Below are 19,292 nucleotides of genomic sequence, written 5' to 3' on the forward strand. Positions count from 1 at the left end.
CTGTATCTCAGTTTGGGAAATGAAAGTCTAAAGAGTCTCATCTTTGTTAATAATACGCCACATGGTCTTGAGCAAATAACCTCCCGCTTCTGTTTCTCAGTTTCTGATGTACAATACGAGATAGGTGAACTGGATGATTCTAAGGGTTCCTCTGACTCTAACATCCCTTAGCTACAGTTTTAATTAGATAAATCAGGCATTAGCAAATCCAGCCCACCACCTGCTATCATTGATTCATTCATCCATCCATCCATCACCCATCCATTTATCTATTTATACTTGAACCGGCTTTATTTAGTTATAACTAACGTATAATAAACTACACACCTGCCACCTGTTTTTGTAAACAAAGTTCTACAGAGAACAGCCAGGCTCATTCAGTTATATTGTCTATAGCTGCTTTCACGCTACAACGGCAAAGCTGGGTAGATTCCACAGAGACTGTATGGCCTGCAAAGCCTACAATATTTATCATCCAGCCCTTTATAAAAAAGGCTTGCCATCCCCTGATTTGGATGGTCTAAGTTAAGAAAAAAGAAAAAAGGAGAAAAACTTTTACTCAGTCATGCTTCTTCTTCTTTCAACGAATTAACATCTAAGAAAGCAGCCGGGAAAAGCAGGTCAGCACACTGGCAGAAAGTAAAGCCAGACTAGAAGTGAGACAAGACAAGAAGCCAGCAGAGTGGGTACCAAAGGTCAGGCCAGACTTGGAGAGGGGACGCAAGTTAAAAATTACAGTTAGCTCACAAGTGGAACAGTCCCCAGATTAGGGCCAGCAGATGAAGCTCCAGAAAACACAGTCCAAAGCAAGCAGAGATGAGAGGTCTGGCACTGTGTCAGAGGGTTCTGGTCTAGTTCTAGGTCAGAGATAGCCCTCTGAAAAGCTGTATGGCAAGTTGCAATGACAAAGTCTAAAGCCCTGAAAATGCAGCCCCAAGTCTATGCAGTTGGACCCACCCCTTTGTTGGGAAACTGTGGGTGTTAAGAGAGGCCTCAGTCATGTACCCTGGACTCAGCTGCCAACAACCATCCTCCTAGAGGCCGGGTAACCACCTCTGAGCTGACTTAGAATACGCATGGAGTACGATCTGGCAGACTGGTTAACGCACTCTGGTTCTCAGCAGTGAGCAATTTTTTCTCTCCTAGGCTAAAGGCAGAGGTTAGACATAGTCTGGCCAAAATCATTCACCATTTGAGATGGCAAAAATTCTTTTAATATCATAAACAAAAGCATATTCAAGTAACCTGGGTTACTTACAGGAGGTATCATCCAACCACTCAATGTGGGCCGGAGGATATTCTTTAAAATAGGAAAAGACATCCTGGGTACTCATCTCATCTACGCCGCAAATGTAGATTGTCTCCAGTCTCACTTTGGGGATTGCTAGAAAAACAAGACACCTGCTGTTGCACAATCCACCAGTAGCCCGTTGTAACAGTTCAGATAATAGGTATTTTAAAAAGAAATATGCTGAAAGAGATAATAATTATTTCAAAAGAAAATGAGACTTGACAGTAAGGTAAACTATTTTAATTTTTATCACACATCAATAGCATTAAATAAACGACTATTCAGAATGGGCTTATTAGGCTGAGGAAGATTAAACAAATGGTGTTGATTATATACATGATACCTCGTCTCAAAATGACCTGTAATAATAAAAGCAGTACCGAATTCAACAGGGTTATTCATTGAACTTGATACACTGATTCTAAAATTTTTTAAAGATATGTCAACGAGAAATGTGCGATAGTCAAGACAGTTCTGAGAAGAAGAGACACTGCCCCTGGGTGTCCAGCAAAGTATGAAAGTAGAGCAAAGAAATCCTACAAATCAATAGAAAATGACGGCCCCAAATAAAAATGGGCAGAGGACATGAGCAGAGGACATGAGCAGAGGACATGGGCAGGCAATCCACACAAAAAGAAACAGAAAAGGCCAATAAACATGAAGAGATGGTTGACCTCACTACTATCAGGATAATCCACCTTAAAACAAGGTATCAGTTTTCATTGACCAGGTTTTTTTGTTTGTTTGTTTTTTTAATTTATTTATTTTTGGCTGCGTTGGGTCTTCGTTGCTGCACACGGGCTTTCTCTAGTTGCGGCGAGCGGGGGCTACTCTTCGTTGAGGTGCGTGGGCTTCTCATTGCGGTGGCTTCTCTTGTTGCGGAGCACAGGCTCTAGGCACGCGGGCTTCAGTAGTTGTGGCTCACAGGCTCTAGAACACAGACTCAGTAGTTGTGGCGCATGGGCTTAGTTGCTCCGCAGCATGTGGGATCTTCCCAGACCAGGGCTTGAACCCGTGTCCCCTACATTGGCAGGTGGATTCTTAACCACTGTGCCATCAGGGAAGCCCACTGACTATGTTTTTAATTCATGTCTTTTAGTATCAATTGGTGGCAGGGTGGAGGAAAGAGCCCCTCCCTCTGCTGGTGGGAGTGTGAACTGCCACAGCCACTCTGAAGGGCAACTAGGAGTGTCTATTACAAATGTAACTTAGCACATGCCCTATACGCAAAGGAATTCTCTTCAGTATCTATCCTAAACACACATGGGTTCACAGAGTGGTCCACACAAAGATGTTTGTTGCAGCACTATTTTAATAACCCAGTAGCTATCAGAGTAATAAATTATGGTTTATCCATATTAAATGAATCATGGTTTATCCATATTATAGAATATTAAGCAGTTAAAAACAATGAGATAATTTATTATATACCATAGAAAGATTCTATGACACGTTACTGAGTGAAAAAAAGCTGCAGAAAAATACATACATTAAAAATATTAAAACATAAATATCACCATATATTTTCTAAGGATATATATTTGTGTACACAAATACATAGAAGAAACTCTGGAATACTTCACTCCACACTGATAAGAGCTGTTACCTCTGGGAAGGAAGAAACGTTGAAGGCTGTGGTCTAAAGGAACCTCACCCTTAGCAGAATTGTGTTTTTTACTAAATACTTTAAGCACATTATCTCATTTAATCTTTTTAATTGTGAAATACACAAATATATCAACAAAGAAAAAATATTTTTAAAATACCTGTATATCCACCACCTAGCTTTACGCTTAAATTCTTAAAAAGATTTGAGGCAAATAAGGCTTCCCTGGTGGTGCAGTGGTTAAGAGTCCGCCTGCCGATGCAGGGGACACAGGTTCGTGACCCGGTCCGGGAAGATCCCACATGCCGTGGAGCGGCTGGGCCCGTGAGCCATGGCCGTTGAGCCTGTGCGTCCAGAGCCTGTGCTCCCCCAAGGGGGAGAGACCAAAAAAGAGAAAACCCCGCCTACCAAAAAAAAAAAAAAAAAAAAAAAGATTTGAGGCAAATAAAACACTATATATAAAACTAGGGCCCGGGCTTCCCTGGTGGTGCAGTGGTTAAGAATCCGCCTGCCAGTGCAGGGGACACGGGTTTGAGCCCTGGTCTGGGAAGATCCCACATGCCGCAGAGCAACTAAGCCCATGCGCCACAACTACTGAGCCTGTGCTCTAGAGCCCGCGAGCCACAACTCCTGAGCCTGTGAGCCACAACTCCTGAAGCCTGGGTGCCTAGAGCGCATGCCCTGCAACAAGAGAAGCCACTGCAATGAGAAGCCCGCGCACCGCAACGAAGAGTAGCCCCCACTTGCCACAACTAGAGGAAAGCCCGTGCGCAGCAACGAAGACCCAACGCAGCCAAAAATAAATAAATAAAATAAATAAATTTAAAAACAAAAACAAACAAAAAAACCCCCTAGGGCCTGTGTAAGCTCTCCACGTCCCTTCCTCCCCAAGCTTCTCCAAAGTAGTTCTGTCAAGAAGTCAGCATCTGGGACTTCCCTGGTGGCGCAGTGGTTAAGAATCCGCCTGCCAATGCAGGGGACACAGGTTCGAGCCCTGGTCCGGGAAGATCCCACATGCCACGGAGCAACTGAGCCCGTGAACCACAACTACTGAGCTCGCGTGCCACAATTACTGAAGCCCGCGCGCCTAGAGCCCGTGCTCCGCAACAAGACAAGCCACTGCAATGAGAAGCCTGCGCAACAAAGAGTAGCCCCTGCTCTCCGCAACTAGAGAAAGCCCACGTGCAGTAATGAAGACACAACACAGTCAAAAAAATAAATTAATTAAAAAAAAAAAAGAATTCAGCATCCATTACTCCTAAGTATGTTTTTATATGTCATATATTTTATTTAAAACAAATGAACTTGAAATACATGTGAATACTTTCAGATAAAAGTTCTTTTTAATTTTTTTTTTTGTCATTTTGAGGAGTAAAAGACAGGTTTAATGGGAGCCCATTAGGTGTGGGCAGAATAAATCAGGTAAGTATCTTCCTGCCAACTCAGATTCATGAAGACAGAGATACCATCAAGACTTATGAATCCTAGGACTTCCCTGGTGGTCCAGTGGTTAAGAATCTGTGCTTCCACTGCTGAGGGGATGAGTTCAATCTCTGCTCAGGGAACTAAGATCCCGCATGCTGCATGGTGCGGCCAAAAAAAAAAAAAGACTTATGAATCCTTAGCAAGTCCTTATTAGTGACCAGCGGTGCAACAATGAACAGAACCCCAAATGAGATGGATGTCCACACTGGACATGCAGAGTAACTCTACCACGCAGGATGGGAAACTGAAGAGGTAGCCCAGGGGACCTTCTCAGTTCTTCAAGCTAAAAGCCATGATTTTGGAGGAAAAAATCCTTTGGGAAGTAAAGAGATGGTTTTGAAGAGGGTAAACAACAACAAGAACAGCTCCTGGTGAGAGTAGAGGAATCAGACTGAGGAGCAGGCAGAAGAAAATCTTGTAGGAGATGCTGATATGAAGGATTTAATCATATATGAGACAAGCTTAAGATCTGATGGAAGCCTGCCAATGTCACTGCTTAAAATAAAACAAAGCAACAAAGAAGGCGCCTAGATTTATGCCCAGATGATGAGAAAGGACTAACTGCTGAGGTGGCAGTGAACAAATGAACTGGGGAATGAGAACTGGGCATTTACTGAGTGTTGACTACAAGCAAGGTGGTGAGGGAATCATCTTGGATTTTCCAACAGGAGAGAAGACAATGAATGACAGGTCGTAGGACACAAAACTCAAGTCTTTAAGAAAGCAGATTTCTGAAAATCCAGAGAAAAAGTAGCCAACTTCAAAGCCTCAGATTAGGATGATCAAAAAATTTGGAAGACACTAAATACAGTAACTCAGAGTATGAGAGGTGATCCCAAGAAAAGAGAAAGCAACAAAGCTTAGGTGAGCACAACTCACCAAAGAACACATATGGGAGACAGATAAAGGGTAAATTACCAGTATAAGAGAAGAAATGTAAGAAATGCACGAGTCTGAAAGACTACATCAGGCTCTATAATAACATGGAAAATGCTGATGACAGACTGTCAAGTGAAAAGGAAGAAAGCAGTAGAACTACAAAGCGAAAAGCAAAAATAAAGTCCATACCCAGAAAAGATTAGAAGGAAATGCACAAAATGTTGACAATGACTGCATTTGGGTGGTGCACTGTGGGCAACTTTTCTTCTTACTTTACTTTCCAAATTTTCTTTGGTGGACACGAATTGTTTGTCTAACATCTAATGAAGAAAAGGTTACAGTCCAGAGCAAATAGGCTCATCAAAAATGCCAATGGTGGGGGCTTCCCTGGTGGCGCAGTGGTTGAGAGTCCACCTGCCGATGCAGGGGATACGGGTTTGTGCCCCGGTCCGGGAAGATCCCACATGCCGCGGAGCGGCTGGGCCCGTGAGCCATGGCCACTGAGCCTGCACGTCCGGAGCCTGTGCTCCGCAACGGGAGAGGCCACACCAGTGAGAGGTCCTCGTACCGCAAAAAAAAAAAAAAATGCCAATGGGGGACTTCCCTGGTGGTCCAGTGGTTAGGACTCGGCGCTTTCACTGCCATGGCCCCGGGTTAAATCCCAGGTCAGGGAACTAAGATCCTACAAGCCAAGCGGCACGGTGAGGTGGGGGGGGCGGGGGGGAATGGTGGGTTTTTTTCCAAGTGTTTCAAGCAACGTTGCTTTGGGGAAAAGGGCAGAACTGTTGATCTATTTTGCTGTACTACTAAAGGGCAGTAGAATAGCTATCATTAAGTAAGAACTAAAACCCAAGATAGGTGACAAGAAGGGCTTTAGAAATAGTTTTAATAGATTTAAGTCTTCTAATCTAGAATTACGCCCCACTGTACTAACCAAAACACAAAGCAGTGATTTCAGAATTAGGCAGTAATCTCTAAAAAGTTGCAGGGGAGGAACGAGGTACCTTAAAGCCTTGAGAAGGACTAATTCTGTACTGATTTTCAGAAAAGAGGAAAAGAGAAATTCCCAAACAATGCAAAAGATTGTCATTCTCTGAAATTTTTAAAAAATAGCTTATCAGACAGAATCTCTGATCCCTTAAGAAACTTAAGTCTTTCCCATAGGAAATGACATGAGTTCACTAAGAAGCAAGCCAGCTAACCTCTTTTCTTTTTTGATTGGATTAGCAGGCCAAGAAATTCAAAGAATACCACAGACATGTTCTATCTCAAGTTTATTAAGGCGCGTAATCTAGTTCCCCATGACAATAAAATGATAGGTGGGCCTGATAATAGAATAAGACTATAATTGATGCATCTGTGTGTCATGGCATGATACGGGATTATCCTGTTTGACATTTACCAACAACTGGATAAAGATGCAGAAGCCATGCATAACAAAGTGAGGAGTGCAGCTAAAATGTTGAAAGGCAGAGTCAAGATGAAAATTAACTCCGTAAGCTGAAATGGAGTCTTGAAATCAAGATATAATTTAATAGGGATAAATAAAAAGGCAACTTTTTAAAATGTCTCAAATACAAGATGAGAAAGACTGTTTTGATAGGCGCAATTCCTGAGGGAAACAACTGGTGCTTTGGTTGACTAGAAGATGACTACTATGAAATGGCTGGGACAGAAACCGTGGTCAGAGTCCTGCCATGCATTGCACAAATCCAACCAAATCTGGAATCTGTACCTCATCTGATGAAGGACATTTAGAAACTGGGAAGGGTCTATAGGAGGGAGACCAGAAAGTCATGCCACATAAGAAAGTTTAGGGAATGGGCTGTCCATTCCTTCACCTGAAGAGTTACTGTGTGAATGAGGAAAGGACTTAATGTTGTTCTAAGAGTTACACAGTAACTAATAGACAGAAATTACTAGAAAGCAATTTTTGTTCAACATGAAGAAGTATCCAAAAACAAGACCGTGGGGACTTCCCTGGAGGTCCAGTGGTTAAGACTACGCGTGCTTCCATTGCAGGGGGCACAGATCCGATCCCTGGTTGGGGAACTAAAATCTCACATGCCACAGGGTGCAGCCAAAAAAAAAAAGAAAGAAAGAAAGATAAATAAATAAACAGTGTGCATGCCTTAATTAAAACAAAAACAAAAAAACTGACTGCTTCATAAATAGTTCTCATGCCACCACTAGGAAATGTTCAGGCAGAGGCCAAAGGACCATGGGGAACTTTGCCGAAAGGCCTGCAGCACTGGGCAGGAGGAGGGATCCAGATGACCTCTAAGGTCCTTTCCAACCATGAGAGCTTTGATCTTGGAGATAAAGAGAAGCTGCCTGACACTGTCACTCAAAAGTAGCGAGTTACTCTTGATGAGGACTGGTCTAGTGCAGCGCATCCCAAACCACATCCCTGAAGCTGGCAGAGAGATTAGGAACACAGGCTTCAGTCAGACCAGCCTTCAAATCCCAGCCTTGCTACTTACTACCTGTGGGACCTTGAGCAAGTTTCTCAACCTCTCAGCACCTTACTTTCCTCACCAGTAAAACAGAAATGATAAATACGTTCCCTGCAACAGGGTTGTTGGAAGATAAGCTAACCACATAGAGTGATTGGCACATAGTAAACATTTATCAAATGGTGTATTTTATTACTGTTGATATTAATAAGAAGAAATAACTTGACACCTACTGTGGCTGCAGGAATCAAGATGCTTATTCCAATGTCCCCATTCTCCCAAGAGGCTGGACCACTTAGATGACTGTTTGGAAGATGGAGAATGCCAGATAATAATAATAACTAACATTTACTATATGCCAGACACCACTCTAAGAATCATAACATTTTGTCAGAGCCTCCCAACCACCCTATAAGAACTAACGTTAACCTGCCTTTCCAGATGAGGAAACTGAGGTTCTTAGAGGCTAAACAACTTACCTAAGGTCAAAGAGCTAGAAAGTGACAAGTCAGGATTTGAATACAGGCAGTCAGACTTCAGAAACCACGCTCTTAACCACAACACCAGTGGTTCTCAATCCTGACTGCACATTAGAATTACCTGAGGAGATATAAAAATAATAACTATCTTTGAGATCTATCCAAACCCATTCCCCCACTCTAATTTAAATTGATCTGGGAAAGGCAGCAGGGTTCTCTGGAGTTCAAGAACACACTCCAAAACCATGCTGCTTCCTGGATCAAAAAACAGGTTGTAATGAGCAACTGACATTCCAGGCAGATCTATTGTTTTTAAGAGAATCTTTAAAACCATGAGATCGGGATTACTTTTCAAAAAAACATTTTTTTTTAAATTAAAATTTAACCCCGAAAGTGATCATTTTCAGGAAGGTATCCTATTCCCATTTTACAACAAGGAAAGTGAGACCTAAAAAGGTTCACTAACTCGCCCGCATTCACTAAGGAACTGAGACTAGATCCCAGGAGGGCTCGGCACTCTGAAGAGCCCCAGCACAGGTGGGAAGAGAGGCTGAAGTGAGTAATTAGGGATGCTTCACAGAGGCAGTGACATCTGAACCAGAAAAAGCGTGGGACAGGGAGGGGCAAATCAACAGAGTGACCGGCATGAGCAAGGTCAGAAGCAAGATGTCACAAGGACTGCTTACGGGACTAGAAGGAAACAGGGGGGCTTTCAAGGTGGAGCTGTAAGAAAGGCCTCCGACATCTGCCTGGGTCTAGACCGTGCAGGCACATGAATGCCTATGCCTTCACAGGACTTTTCCTGAAACAGAAAAATCCACTCAAGCAGATGCCTGGACGCCTGGCCTGCAAGGGAAGCAAGGTCGTATTTCCAAACTGAACTCATTATGCAGAAAAAAGGAGTAAAGCAGCTCCAGAGTTGAGCTCTGCATCCGAGCCACTCTGCCCACTGGCGTGGAAGGAGGTTTGGGTCTCTGGGATCATATCACATATTGTAAGGCAACAGAGCAAAGCAGTTAAGAGCAAGGCTTTAGAGTCAGGGTTTATCTGGTTTATCAGGTTCTAACCCTGACTCTACTTTTACTAGCTATGTAAACCTGGGCATTTATTTAACTTCTTTGGGCCTGTTTCCTTTGTAAAATAGGGATAAAAATACATTCCTCATGGGGTTGTTGTGAGAAATGAGTACGAAACAAATATGTAACCCGCTAATTAACACAGTGCCTGGTAAGAGAGCAAGTTCCCAACAAATAGTCGCTATTCTTTCATTCATTCAACATGTTTTTATCAAACAAGCAAGCCTAGAGAAACTCACACAGCAGAGCATAGACCTTTAACATGCATTCAGAAGGCTGCCTATTAAGCCCTTCACAAATCCCAAATTTGCAAATACAACAGAGGGCGGTCATTTGCATTTATGGAATAATAAATATGACTGTGAACTCACTAAAAGGGTAATAATAATTTTCCCCTCTATTTATAAATTGCTTTCGAAAACTGGGGTAGATTACTAGATATGATAATTCAGGGTGAATTTCAGGAAGCATGATACTTACCCTAACAAAACACAAAAATAAAATAAAATCACAAGCCTGTATCAACCGAAGTATTAATGGTATCCCCCCAACCAATCTGACTCCCCTAAAAGACAGTCTCACTGTGATACACTCCCACTATATTTAAAGGCAAAGAAAAGTTAACACTTCTATGTTAAAAGCAGAAAATGAGTAAGAGTCCATAAAAGCACAGTTCTAATCTCAGCTCTGCCTCCAACTAGGTGACGTTCTCTGGGGCTTCTCAGAGAAGACAATCTCCTTCTTCCCAGCTCTGACATCTGAGAGACAGCTAATGCAGCTCAACTTTAACAGGTCACCTCAGAAATGGGGAATTCACCAGTTCCTTCCTTAGGCAGTATCTGGATGAGGACTGGACACGCAAGGCAAGGCCAGAAGCATGAGGCCCTGGCAGGGAGAAGTCATTCTCTGGGAAAATGTGGAAAAATTCCCCCCGAACACCCTGTACCTTTCTTCATCATGTCTCGGTCCAAGGCTACATTTCTTTGGGCAAGATTTACTTCTGAGCGAAAATGGAAGCGCTTAGCTCGCTGTTCTTTCTTTTCAATTGCTTCCTAGAAGGTATAGAAAAAGCCAAAGAAGTGAAACATGGAAGAGGAAAGTTAAATCACAAACACAAAATGATGCATCAGTGACAAGTAACTTAGAAGAAATAAGCAACATTGTGCCTTTAATAATTTTTGCAAAGAACTAGATATTCACAGTCAATGACTGGGAGGGTATACACTAATAGTGCTATAATTTGTAATAATCTCTACAATGATTCATTGCCTATCACTGTTATCTGGGACACAGCAGGAATTCAATGAATATTTGTTGATTCAGTGAGTAATGAATAATGGTTTGACATTTATTATTAGGAATCATGTAAACAAATTGTAACTAAACAATCTTAACATTCCAATTTTTCAGGTGCAGAAACTGAGGCACAAAGAAAGTTAAAAGGTTTGCTAGAGGCACTTCAGCTAATAAGGGGCAGATCTTCTGATCTCAGTACTATTTCTAGAAGCCCCACCACCACCCCCATTTCACAAAGTCTGTGTGCATGGTAATCACACCTATCACATTATGTCTGCCTGAGCAGTCCACTCCCTAAAGCTTTTTCTGCATTTGAAAATAACATTGAAGCAAAGAAACTCTCTCCTCTATTCTAAACTTGTGCCCACGGAATTGCCAGTTTTCATCTATAAGTGACAAGAAGCATTGATGCTCTCTAAAAAACAAAACAATCAGTTTCCTAAATTTTTTTTCCAGGAGGTAAAATAAATCCAGGTCCAACTATGGGTTTCTGATAGCTTTTAGGAAGCTTCACTAATTGTATATTGACTTTGCCACACTAATTGAAGGTCTGACTATAGAAAGCTTGTGGGGATTGGTAAAGCAGCAACAATTCTGTTATTTCCCAATAGTTATGCTAATTTTCTTCACTTAAGTTTTCCCAGTGGAAACAACTAATCTACCTTCCTTTAGTAAGACTGAAGTACCAATTCTTGGCTACCACCCTTTCCCCCATATATTTGTTTCATATAATGGCAAACGGTGTGGGCTTAAGAAGAGTACTGTATACTTCTTTTTCAATTACAAAAAGAAAACATCTTCACTTTATTCTATCTTCTTGTCAAAAAAGATGATCAGTTCTTTCTTTTGGCCTTTAAGCAATCAGAGATTGAGACCCAGATAAAACACAAAAAAGTTAGCATGACATACTTATTTTTATTTTTGCTTTCACACATCCAATATAGTAACACAGTATTATTTATTCAGAATTGTAACTTAAACTCTGTTTGAAACTTAATTGCACACATTAAAATCAGAAACAATGTTTAAGCTGAATATCATCAACAATTAAAGCAACAAATAAGTATCAACTGTTTATTGTGAAGAAAATAATATGTTTCGTTCTGTGAAGAGTTACAGTGAAGCTGGTAATCTAGTAACAGCAACCACTAGATAAAAGGCAATACTCCCAGGTACTGGGAATAGTTCAGTCCACTTGGCCTTCAAAGTCTAGCCACACACACACATTCAGGAAATCGTATTTTTCTCGGCCTCAACCAGTGAGGAATAAAGACATTTACTAAGGGCTTACTATGTGCAAGGCACTTTCACGTTTTGCTTCATTTAAAGTGGAAACAGTTTACACATTTTTAAAGAATGGACAGCATAAAAAAAGCACTCCAGTGCAGAACTTTTTCTTGAACATGGTTAATTACAGGCATCTAGGTACAGTGATTATATCTTCTCATGGATTCAACAACACACAAATGCTGTCTGAATGTTCTCAGGATGCATGAAGGCATCACGGTATAACACAAAATTTAAACCTAAAAAAAAGTTTCAATCCAACAACAAAAGAAAAAAGGAGGTAAAGAATAATTGCTGTTCTCCTAGAGATCTGTTCATTAAGTTCACCTGCTTCTCAAAATGAATAAATTAATCATGGTCTGTCTTACCTTGGAGGTGACATCGATTCCAGTGATGAAGCTGCCAGCCTTGTTTTCATATCTTCTGCTTGTGTCCTAACAAGAAGGGGATGGGTGAGAATTGCTAACGAGCAACCGACGACAAGCACATGATAAACAACAGCCTGACAACCCATTCCTTCTGGACAGTCGTTCTTTTCAGCAATCCTTCCCCCGCCCTGACAACCTCATATTATGGGGAAGCCTGTCCCAGTGACTCCATGTAGCAATCAACTACTATACCAAGAAGGCTTTTCTAGGCCTATCCACAACCTAAAGTAATTCCATCTACTGAAGGTATCCGTGTAAATGAAAATCTAAAGGCGTTCATGAAAAATATCCAAGATGATGCACAGTCACTTATCTCCCCAACCCAGACTGGACAAATTCATTGTGCCAGGCCACCAGATGGAGCACAAGTCTTCGCCAAAATGCAGAAAGTCAGGACTCACCTCGACCTTCTGGGGAAAACACAGCACAGTGCAATGAAAATAGGATGGGATTTGGAAGCCTGGGGACTCAAATCACATCTCTGACGTTCACTGATTACATGACACTGTACAATTCCTTTGGCCTCTCTGGGCCTAGGTTTCCTCTGTGGTATCCGCCTACCTTTCTGACCTCTTTTAACTGCTCTCCCACTTGTGCTACAGAACTTTACCTTTCTCCAACAAAACAATCTCGTGCCCATCTCAGAGCCTCTGCACTTACTGTTGCCCCTGCTGGGAACGCTCTCTTCCACATCTTCACATGGATGGCTCCTTTTTGTCACTTAGGGTTCAGCTTAAATTTCACCATCTCAGAGGACTTTCCTGACCATCCTATGCCATTCTGCTTCCTGCTCTGCACACCCTCCCTGCCCTCTGCACACTTCCATCCCATTAACATGCTTTATTCTCTCCACAGCACTCACCACTACCGTAAATTATTAGTTTACTTGTGTCCCCCCAACTGGAACATAAACTCCAGGACACAGTCTGGTCTTGATCTTGGTCAAGTGCCTAGGGCTGTGGCTGGCACTAAGTGGGGGACGCAATAAGTACATGTTGAATTGAAGGAATGAAGGGATGATAACACCTACTTCACAACCTCAGTGATACTTTAAATGATATAATGTAGTAAATGGTAAAATGCCACTATGTTAGTTGTTGTTGCCAGAGTCACTATAATTTACTGTCTTTAGTGCTCCTACCTTTTTTTTTTAAATCTTTTTCCATAATCTTAATTTAAAAGCAAGACTAGCAGACATGTGCTAAAAAGTAATCCATGTTAGGTGAGAAATTAAGTACATGAGAGAAGCCATGCAGGCCTGAGACCAGCCCTAAGAACCGGACACAAGACCACCAACCCAAAAGCAAAAACACCTCTCAGCATCCCCATTGTGATAAAAGAGGGACCAAGGACCACTGCTGGTTCACTGATGTTTTGTTTTCATTAAGGGGTGAGATGCTGGAGCCACGGTGTAACAGCGGAGCCGCGCGGGGACAAGATGACCCTCAAGTCACAACAGAAACACAGAGTTTCTGCAGCTGACAAGCCCAGCTCTCCCAAGGGAAACCGCGAGTGCTATGTTTAACAGACACCAGCTCCACCGGAGTAGGACCCACAAAGAGACCGGGATGCCCGCGCCACTCGACAGTTCCTCTGGGCCGCTCCTGGTTCTGTTCCCGCCCGGGGCTCGCCCTTTATCTCAAGCCCCCAGATAAGCCCAACCCCTCCTCATTCACACTCTTGCACAGACTGACTCCGAGGGGCAGCGAAGGGGGTGTCCTCAACTACCCCCCAGCTCTTCCCCAACTCCTCCAGCCCCCGCAACACCCATTTCCGGGCGCCCCAGCGTCCTTTCTCTTGCTGCCCGTTTCTGCTCAAGCCTGGCGCCCCCGCCCCCCGGGCGCTCGCCCCCCTCATCCCTTCCCCAGACTTCCCCCAGCCCCGGCCACCTCCCCTTCCGGCCCCCACCGGCGCGGGACACTCGCTCAGCGACCTCCTCCTCGCCCTCGCCCCCGCCCCCCGCCCGTACCGGGATCAGTTCCTTTAGCGAGCGCCGAACCGGCACGACCTCCAGCTCGCCCTCCTCCACCTCCATGGGCTCCGGCTCGCCGCGGTCCAAACCTGACTCTGCTTCAGGCGACGGGGGCCCCAAGGCCGGCCCCGCCGGGACCTCCGCCTTCACCGACACTCGCAGGCCCCGTACGGCCGCCATCGCCGCCCGCCGGCCGCACCACTGAGAGTTCGCCCCGCACACCGCGGGCTAGAGCGCCACTGCCACAGGCCACAGAGCAGCCGCTACCTAGAGCGTCGCCTGCTGCGGCTAGAAGGCTCTCTTCAGCGCCTACGTCCTCTGGTGGTGGGAGGAACCCTGGCCGGCTGGAGCGGGATCTGGTGAAGAGGAGGCGGGACCGAGTGGGAACGGAGGCAGGGCCTGCTGGAGGGCCACCCCCCTGCGGGGCCTGGAGCAGTTCGCTACAGTCTGGGCTCAGGAAATAGCTACACCTTGAGCAGTAAACTTGTAATCAAAGCTAATTTTACTGAATTACCATTACCTGCCAGTGACTGTTCCAAGTGCTTGAATCCTTACAACAACCCTATGAAGTTTCTACTTTTACTATCCCCATTTCACATTTGAGGAAACTGAGGCATTGAAATTTACCCAAGGTGACAGGCTATTTAAAGGACAAAATCCGGATGTGAGCCTTGGCAACCAGAATGAGCCTTGGTCTGTCACTTCTGGGCAAGTCTGTAGGTTTACAATGCACTTGCCTTGACAACCTTTGTCTCAAGTTTCCCAATAGTTGGCCCATTTTACATACTGCAAAATTGAGACTCCAAGAGGGTAGTGAGCTTGAACGCTAATTTCGTGTCTCCCAAGGGCTCGGTGTACTGGAGACTTCTGAGCATGGTTTCTTGCGGACATTTCTAACAAGAACCTGGTTGGGAGAGAGGGAGTGTCCTCTAGGCTTCCAGAGGGCGCCACTGGTCAGTTTTTGCTTTGAGTCCTGATTTTGCACCTTCCTCCCTGTGTTACCTTGGGCTAGTTCTGACCCCTTTCTGGCCCTGTCTTCCCATCTGAGGGAGGGTGGAGGTGGGATCCTAGGGTCTCCAAGGCCTTACCAGCTCTGACAATGGAGAAGCAAATAATTATAAACCAAGGGAGAACATGATCAATATCAGACACACCTGGGTCTCAAGCTGGCTGGCTCCACCCCTTACACCACATGTGACCTTGGGCAAGCTACTTAACCCTTTGGAATTTCAATTTCTTCATCAGTAAAATGGGTCATTACCCACCATGGGAGGTTGTGAGGCTTAAATGAGATAATTATATGTAGATACAGGACCATACAGAAGGGGTACAGTACATCCTAGTTTTTTGTTTGGTTGGTTTTGCTTTTTTTAAAATATGGTCTAAAACACAGAGCAAACACGAGATGGAGCTCTGTAGAGGGCTAGTTTTCCTTGATGAAAGGGACACATAGTAGTTACAATATTGGGTTAAATATATGGAATGCACTTGCATGAATTTTAAAGAACATTTTAAAGAAAGTTTGTGCTTAGCTGGCCAGCTTTGGGCCACAGTCACAGACCACGCCATTACATGTATTCCATAGGCCTGAGGGGGTGGGGCATGGGGAGAGGAGGAAGCAATCCCTCCTCAGCTATGGACATCAGGAGGCCAGCAGAGAAGGTTGCGCAGGTCCCTCTCCCTGCAGGGTAAGAGCCTCGAGGACTCAGGCATTGCAATTCAGCACAGTTTAGAGGAGAACCAGCTCCCTGGGGGACCTCTGGCTGGCATGAGAATCAGGAATCCAGGGCAAGCCAGGGCATCCAGCAAACACCAGGGGTCCTAGACTCCTGTCAGAAAAGCCCTTGATGCCTGTACCTTTCTGTTCACCTAACTCACCCCCACCACCCCTTCCTTTCCTCAGTGCAGCCTGCTGAGGTGAGGTCACAACACTAGTAGCGGCAAAGAACAATTTTCAAAAAAGTTAAAAAACATGACACCCAAATATTAAATGAACACGTCAAAGCTTTTAATCCTCATTAATGAATTAGGACATCAGTAAGATTTTATAAATTTATTTATTTATGTATTTATTTTTGGCTGCATTGGGTCTTTTTTTAAAATAAATTTATTTTATTTTTTGGCTGTGTTGTGTCTTCCTTGCTGCACGCGGGCTTTTCTCTGGATGCAGCGAGCAGGGGCTACTCTTCATTGTGGTACACAGGCTTCTCATTGTGGTGGCTTCTCTTGTTGCAGAGCATGGGCTCTAGCCGCGCGGGCTTCAGTAGTTGTGGCACACAGGCTCAGTAGTCGTGGTTTGCGGGCTCTAGAGCACAGGCTCAGTAGTTGTGGTGCACGGGCTTAGTTGCTCCGCTGCATGTGGGATCTTCCCACACCAGGGCTCGAACCCGTGTCTCCTGCATTGGCGGGCGGATTCTTAACCACTGCGCCACCAGGGAGGCCCTGCATTGGGTCTTCATTGCTGTGTGCGGGCTTTCTCTAGTTGCGGCGAGCAGGGGCTACTCTTCGTTGCGGCATGCGGGCGGGCTTCTCATTGTGGTGGCTTCTCTTATTGTGGAGCACGGGCTCTAGGCGTGCGGGCTCAGTAGTTGTGGCTCACAGGTTCTAGAGCGCAGGCTCAGCAGTTGTGGCACACGGGCTTAGCCGCTCCGCTGCATGTGGGATCTTCCCGGACCAGGGCTCGAACCCATGTCTCCTGTATTGGCAGGCGGATTCCCCAACCACTGCATCACCAGGGAAGTCCCCAGGAAGATATTAAGACTAGCTCAAAAGAGAATTTGAGCATGAATACCAAGTTGGTCAATCAAAGGAATATTGAAATGAATTTAACCACAGAGGTTAATGCTCTGCAAAGCAAGAAACTGTAACCTTTGGGGTTCCCTTTTCTACCAGACAGAAAAAATTTGCATTACTATTGGACAAGAATTATTTACTCAAAAGAAATAAATTTAAAAAAAGAATTATTTGCTCATTGTGAATTTTCTATAAATTAACCTCTGCCCTTACAGAGTTGTAAAATACCCTAATCAATAGTAAATCGGAAGTCAAACCAGGGTACCCTTCCCTAGAGAATGAGATGATCCCAGGTGGAACAGGCATGTTAGAGAGCAGCCGGCACTATACTGAAACAACATCAGTGTGGCTATTTTTCCTATTCCTTTTTCTTATTTCCAATGTCTGGATAATTTTCTATTCATAGAAGAAACCAGGAGAGTGGGATACTGAGACAGACTGGAGAGTTTCATAAAAGAAGTGATCAAGTGTCACAGACAGGACTTCCCTGGTGGCGCAGTGGTTAAGAATCCGCCTGCCAATGCAGGGGACACGGGTTCGAGCCCTGGTCCGGGAAGGTCCCACATGCCGCGGAGCAACTAATCCCATGCACCACAACTACTGAGCTTGCACTCTGGAGCCCGCGTGCCACAACTACTGAAGCCTGCACGCCTAGAGCCCGTGCTCCGCAGCAAGAGAAGCCCCCACTTACCGCAACTAGAGAAAGCCCACGCACAGCAACAAAGACCCAATGCAGCCCAAAATAAAAAAATAAATAACATTTTTTAAAAATACATTATGTCATATATCCACCTTTAAAAAAAAAAAAAAGTACCACACTAAGGCAAATGTTACTAACAGGGGAAACTGGGGGGCAGGAGAGGCAGGTGAGAGGGTGTATGGGACTCTACTTTCTACTCATTTTTTCTGTCAACCTAAAACTGTTCCAAAAAATAAAGTCTGTTTATTAAAACAACAACAACAACAAAACCTTGACACCCAGACTACATTCCAGACCAAAATAAATCAGAATCTGTAAGGGTGGATGATTTTTTAAAAGCTCCCTGGGAGATTTTAGCATGTAGCCAGGTTGATAACTGATGTTTACGCTGAACTGGGAATGGGAGAGGGCAGACTACAGCTGGGAGCTCTCTCAGCTTTGGGGTGCATTTCCCAGGGAGGTGGGTGGATGTTGGCAAGATTACCTGAAAGAAGATGAGAGCACCTGAGGATATGTGGATCCTCTCCTGTGAAAGCTCTGTGCCTCAAGGCTGATCCCCTGCGCTTGGGGGAGACCGAGGGCGAAGAAGTTTAACTAGCCCCTTCCCATCTTGCGGTTCCCCATTGTTGTGGTTCCATTCCTGCAGTGTGGACCTGTGCCTAGGCCATGGGGAAGGGAAGGTCTTGGGGAGACCAAAGGACTGGGGGGAGGGGTTGTCAAAGGGCTCTCAGTGCAGAGAGCATCAGCCACTGTGACCAGAGCAAGCAGGGACCAGCGCTGCTGGGGACGGGACACACTGAGCCAGGAAGTAACAGGGAAGAAGGAGTCTGCGCAGATGGCATCTGAGAGAGAAGCCAGGAGGGGCTCTTCCTGTATGCCTGGGAGTGTGGGACAGCAGCCTTCAGAAAGCCAAGGCGGTGGAAATTGGGAAATAGTTAAGGGAAGACCTGAGCTAGTTTGCAGGCTGAGGAGCAGGGAGGGAAGAACAGAGAAGGCCAGAGATATACAGGCTAGCGAAGAGGCTTACTAGGGATCAGGTGGAGAGAATTGGGTTCCCAGAGGGAAAGTCCCACTCTTGCGATTCAGTTGAGAGATGCTTTTCCAATGGTCTTCATCATGGCGGATCAGTGAGTAGACAGATAACAAGTTGTGAAAGTGACTCAGCCAGTAGGTAAGGCTGCAATCCCTGGGCCTTGTTTCCAGTCTTATAGGAGATGAACCAGACATCAGACCACATGCCAAGGGTGCCTCTGGGGCTGTGGACCAGGGAAGGCTTCCTGGAGGAGGTGACCTGGAGATGGTGGGGGCCTAGGCAGTGGGGAGAGCATGGAAGTTGACCACAGAGCTGGCATGGGCTAATGATAAACTGTCAGCCCAACCTGGGTGGGAACTGGCAGCTGCCCTGGAGAGTGAGAGGTCCCAGACTTTGTTCCCTGGGTCATGCTAGCTGGAGAAGTGGATGTATCTGAGACCTCAGAGGGCAGATCCAGGTCAGTCTGTGTGTGTGTGTGTGTGTGTGTGTGTGTGTGTGTGTGTGTGTGTGT

The 19,292-nt window shown here is 44.8% G+C and overlaps 1 protein-coding gene across 5 annotated transcripts in view; it reads right to left on the bottom strand.

The window, feature by feature from the left end:
* NCBP3 (nuclear cap binding subunit 3) overlaps positions 1–14,477 on the bottom strand; it is a 31,851-nt gene extending 17,374 nt beyond the window's left edge. For 2 of the 5 annotated variants that reach the window (XM_027130697.1, XM_027130699.1), the window contains exons 1-4: positions 14,253–14,477; positions 12,224–12,289; positions 10,219–10,324; positions 1,259–1,471 (exon numbers count right to left, since the gene is read on the bottom strand). In XM_027130697.1, coding sequence (XP_026986498.1) covers positions 1,259–1,471; positions 10,219–10,324; positions 12,224–12,289; positions 14,253–14,435 — 568 coding nt within the window. In that variant the 5' untranslated portion in view covers positions 14,436–14,477. Of the gene's footprint in view, positions 1–1,258; positions 1,472–8,196; positions 8,318–10,218; positions 10,327–12,223; positions 12,290–14,252 lie in introns of those variants that run through there. The other 3 variants (XM_027130700.1, XM_027130701.1, XM_027130702.1) reach the window with 2 other exon arrangements.
* Between the last annotated feature and the right edge of the window lie 4,815 nt (positions 14,478–19,292).

Source organism: Aethalodelphis obliquidens, unplaced genomic scaffold (genome assembly GCF_003676395.1).
Source record: "Aethalodelphis obliquidens isolate GAN/ISIS:26980383/991018 unplaced genomic scaffold, ASM367639v1 scaffold38, whole genome shotgun sequence".
Classification (NCBI taxonomy): domain Eukaryota; kingdom Metazoa; phylum Chordata; class Mammalia; order Artiodactyla; family Delphinidae; genus Aethalodelphis; species Aethalodelphis obliquidens.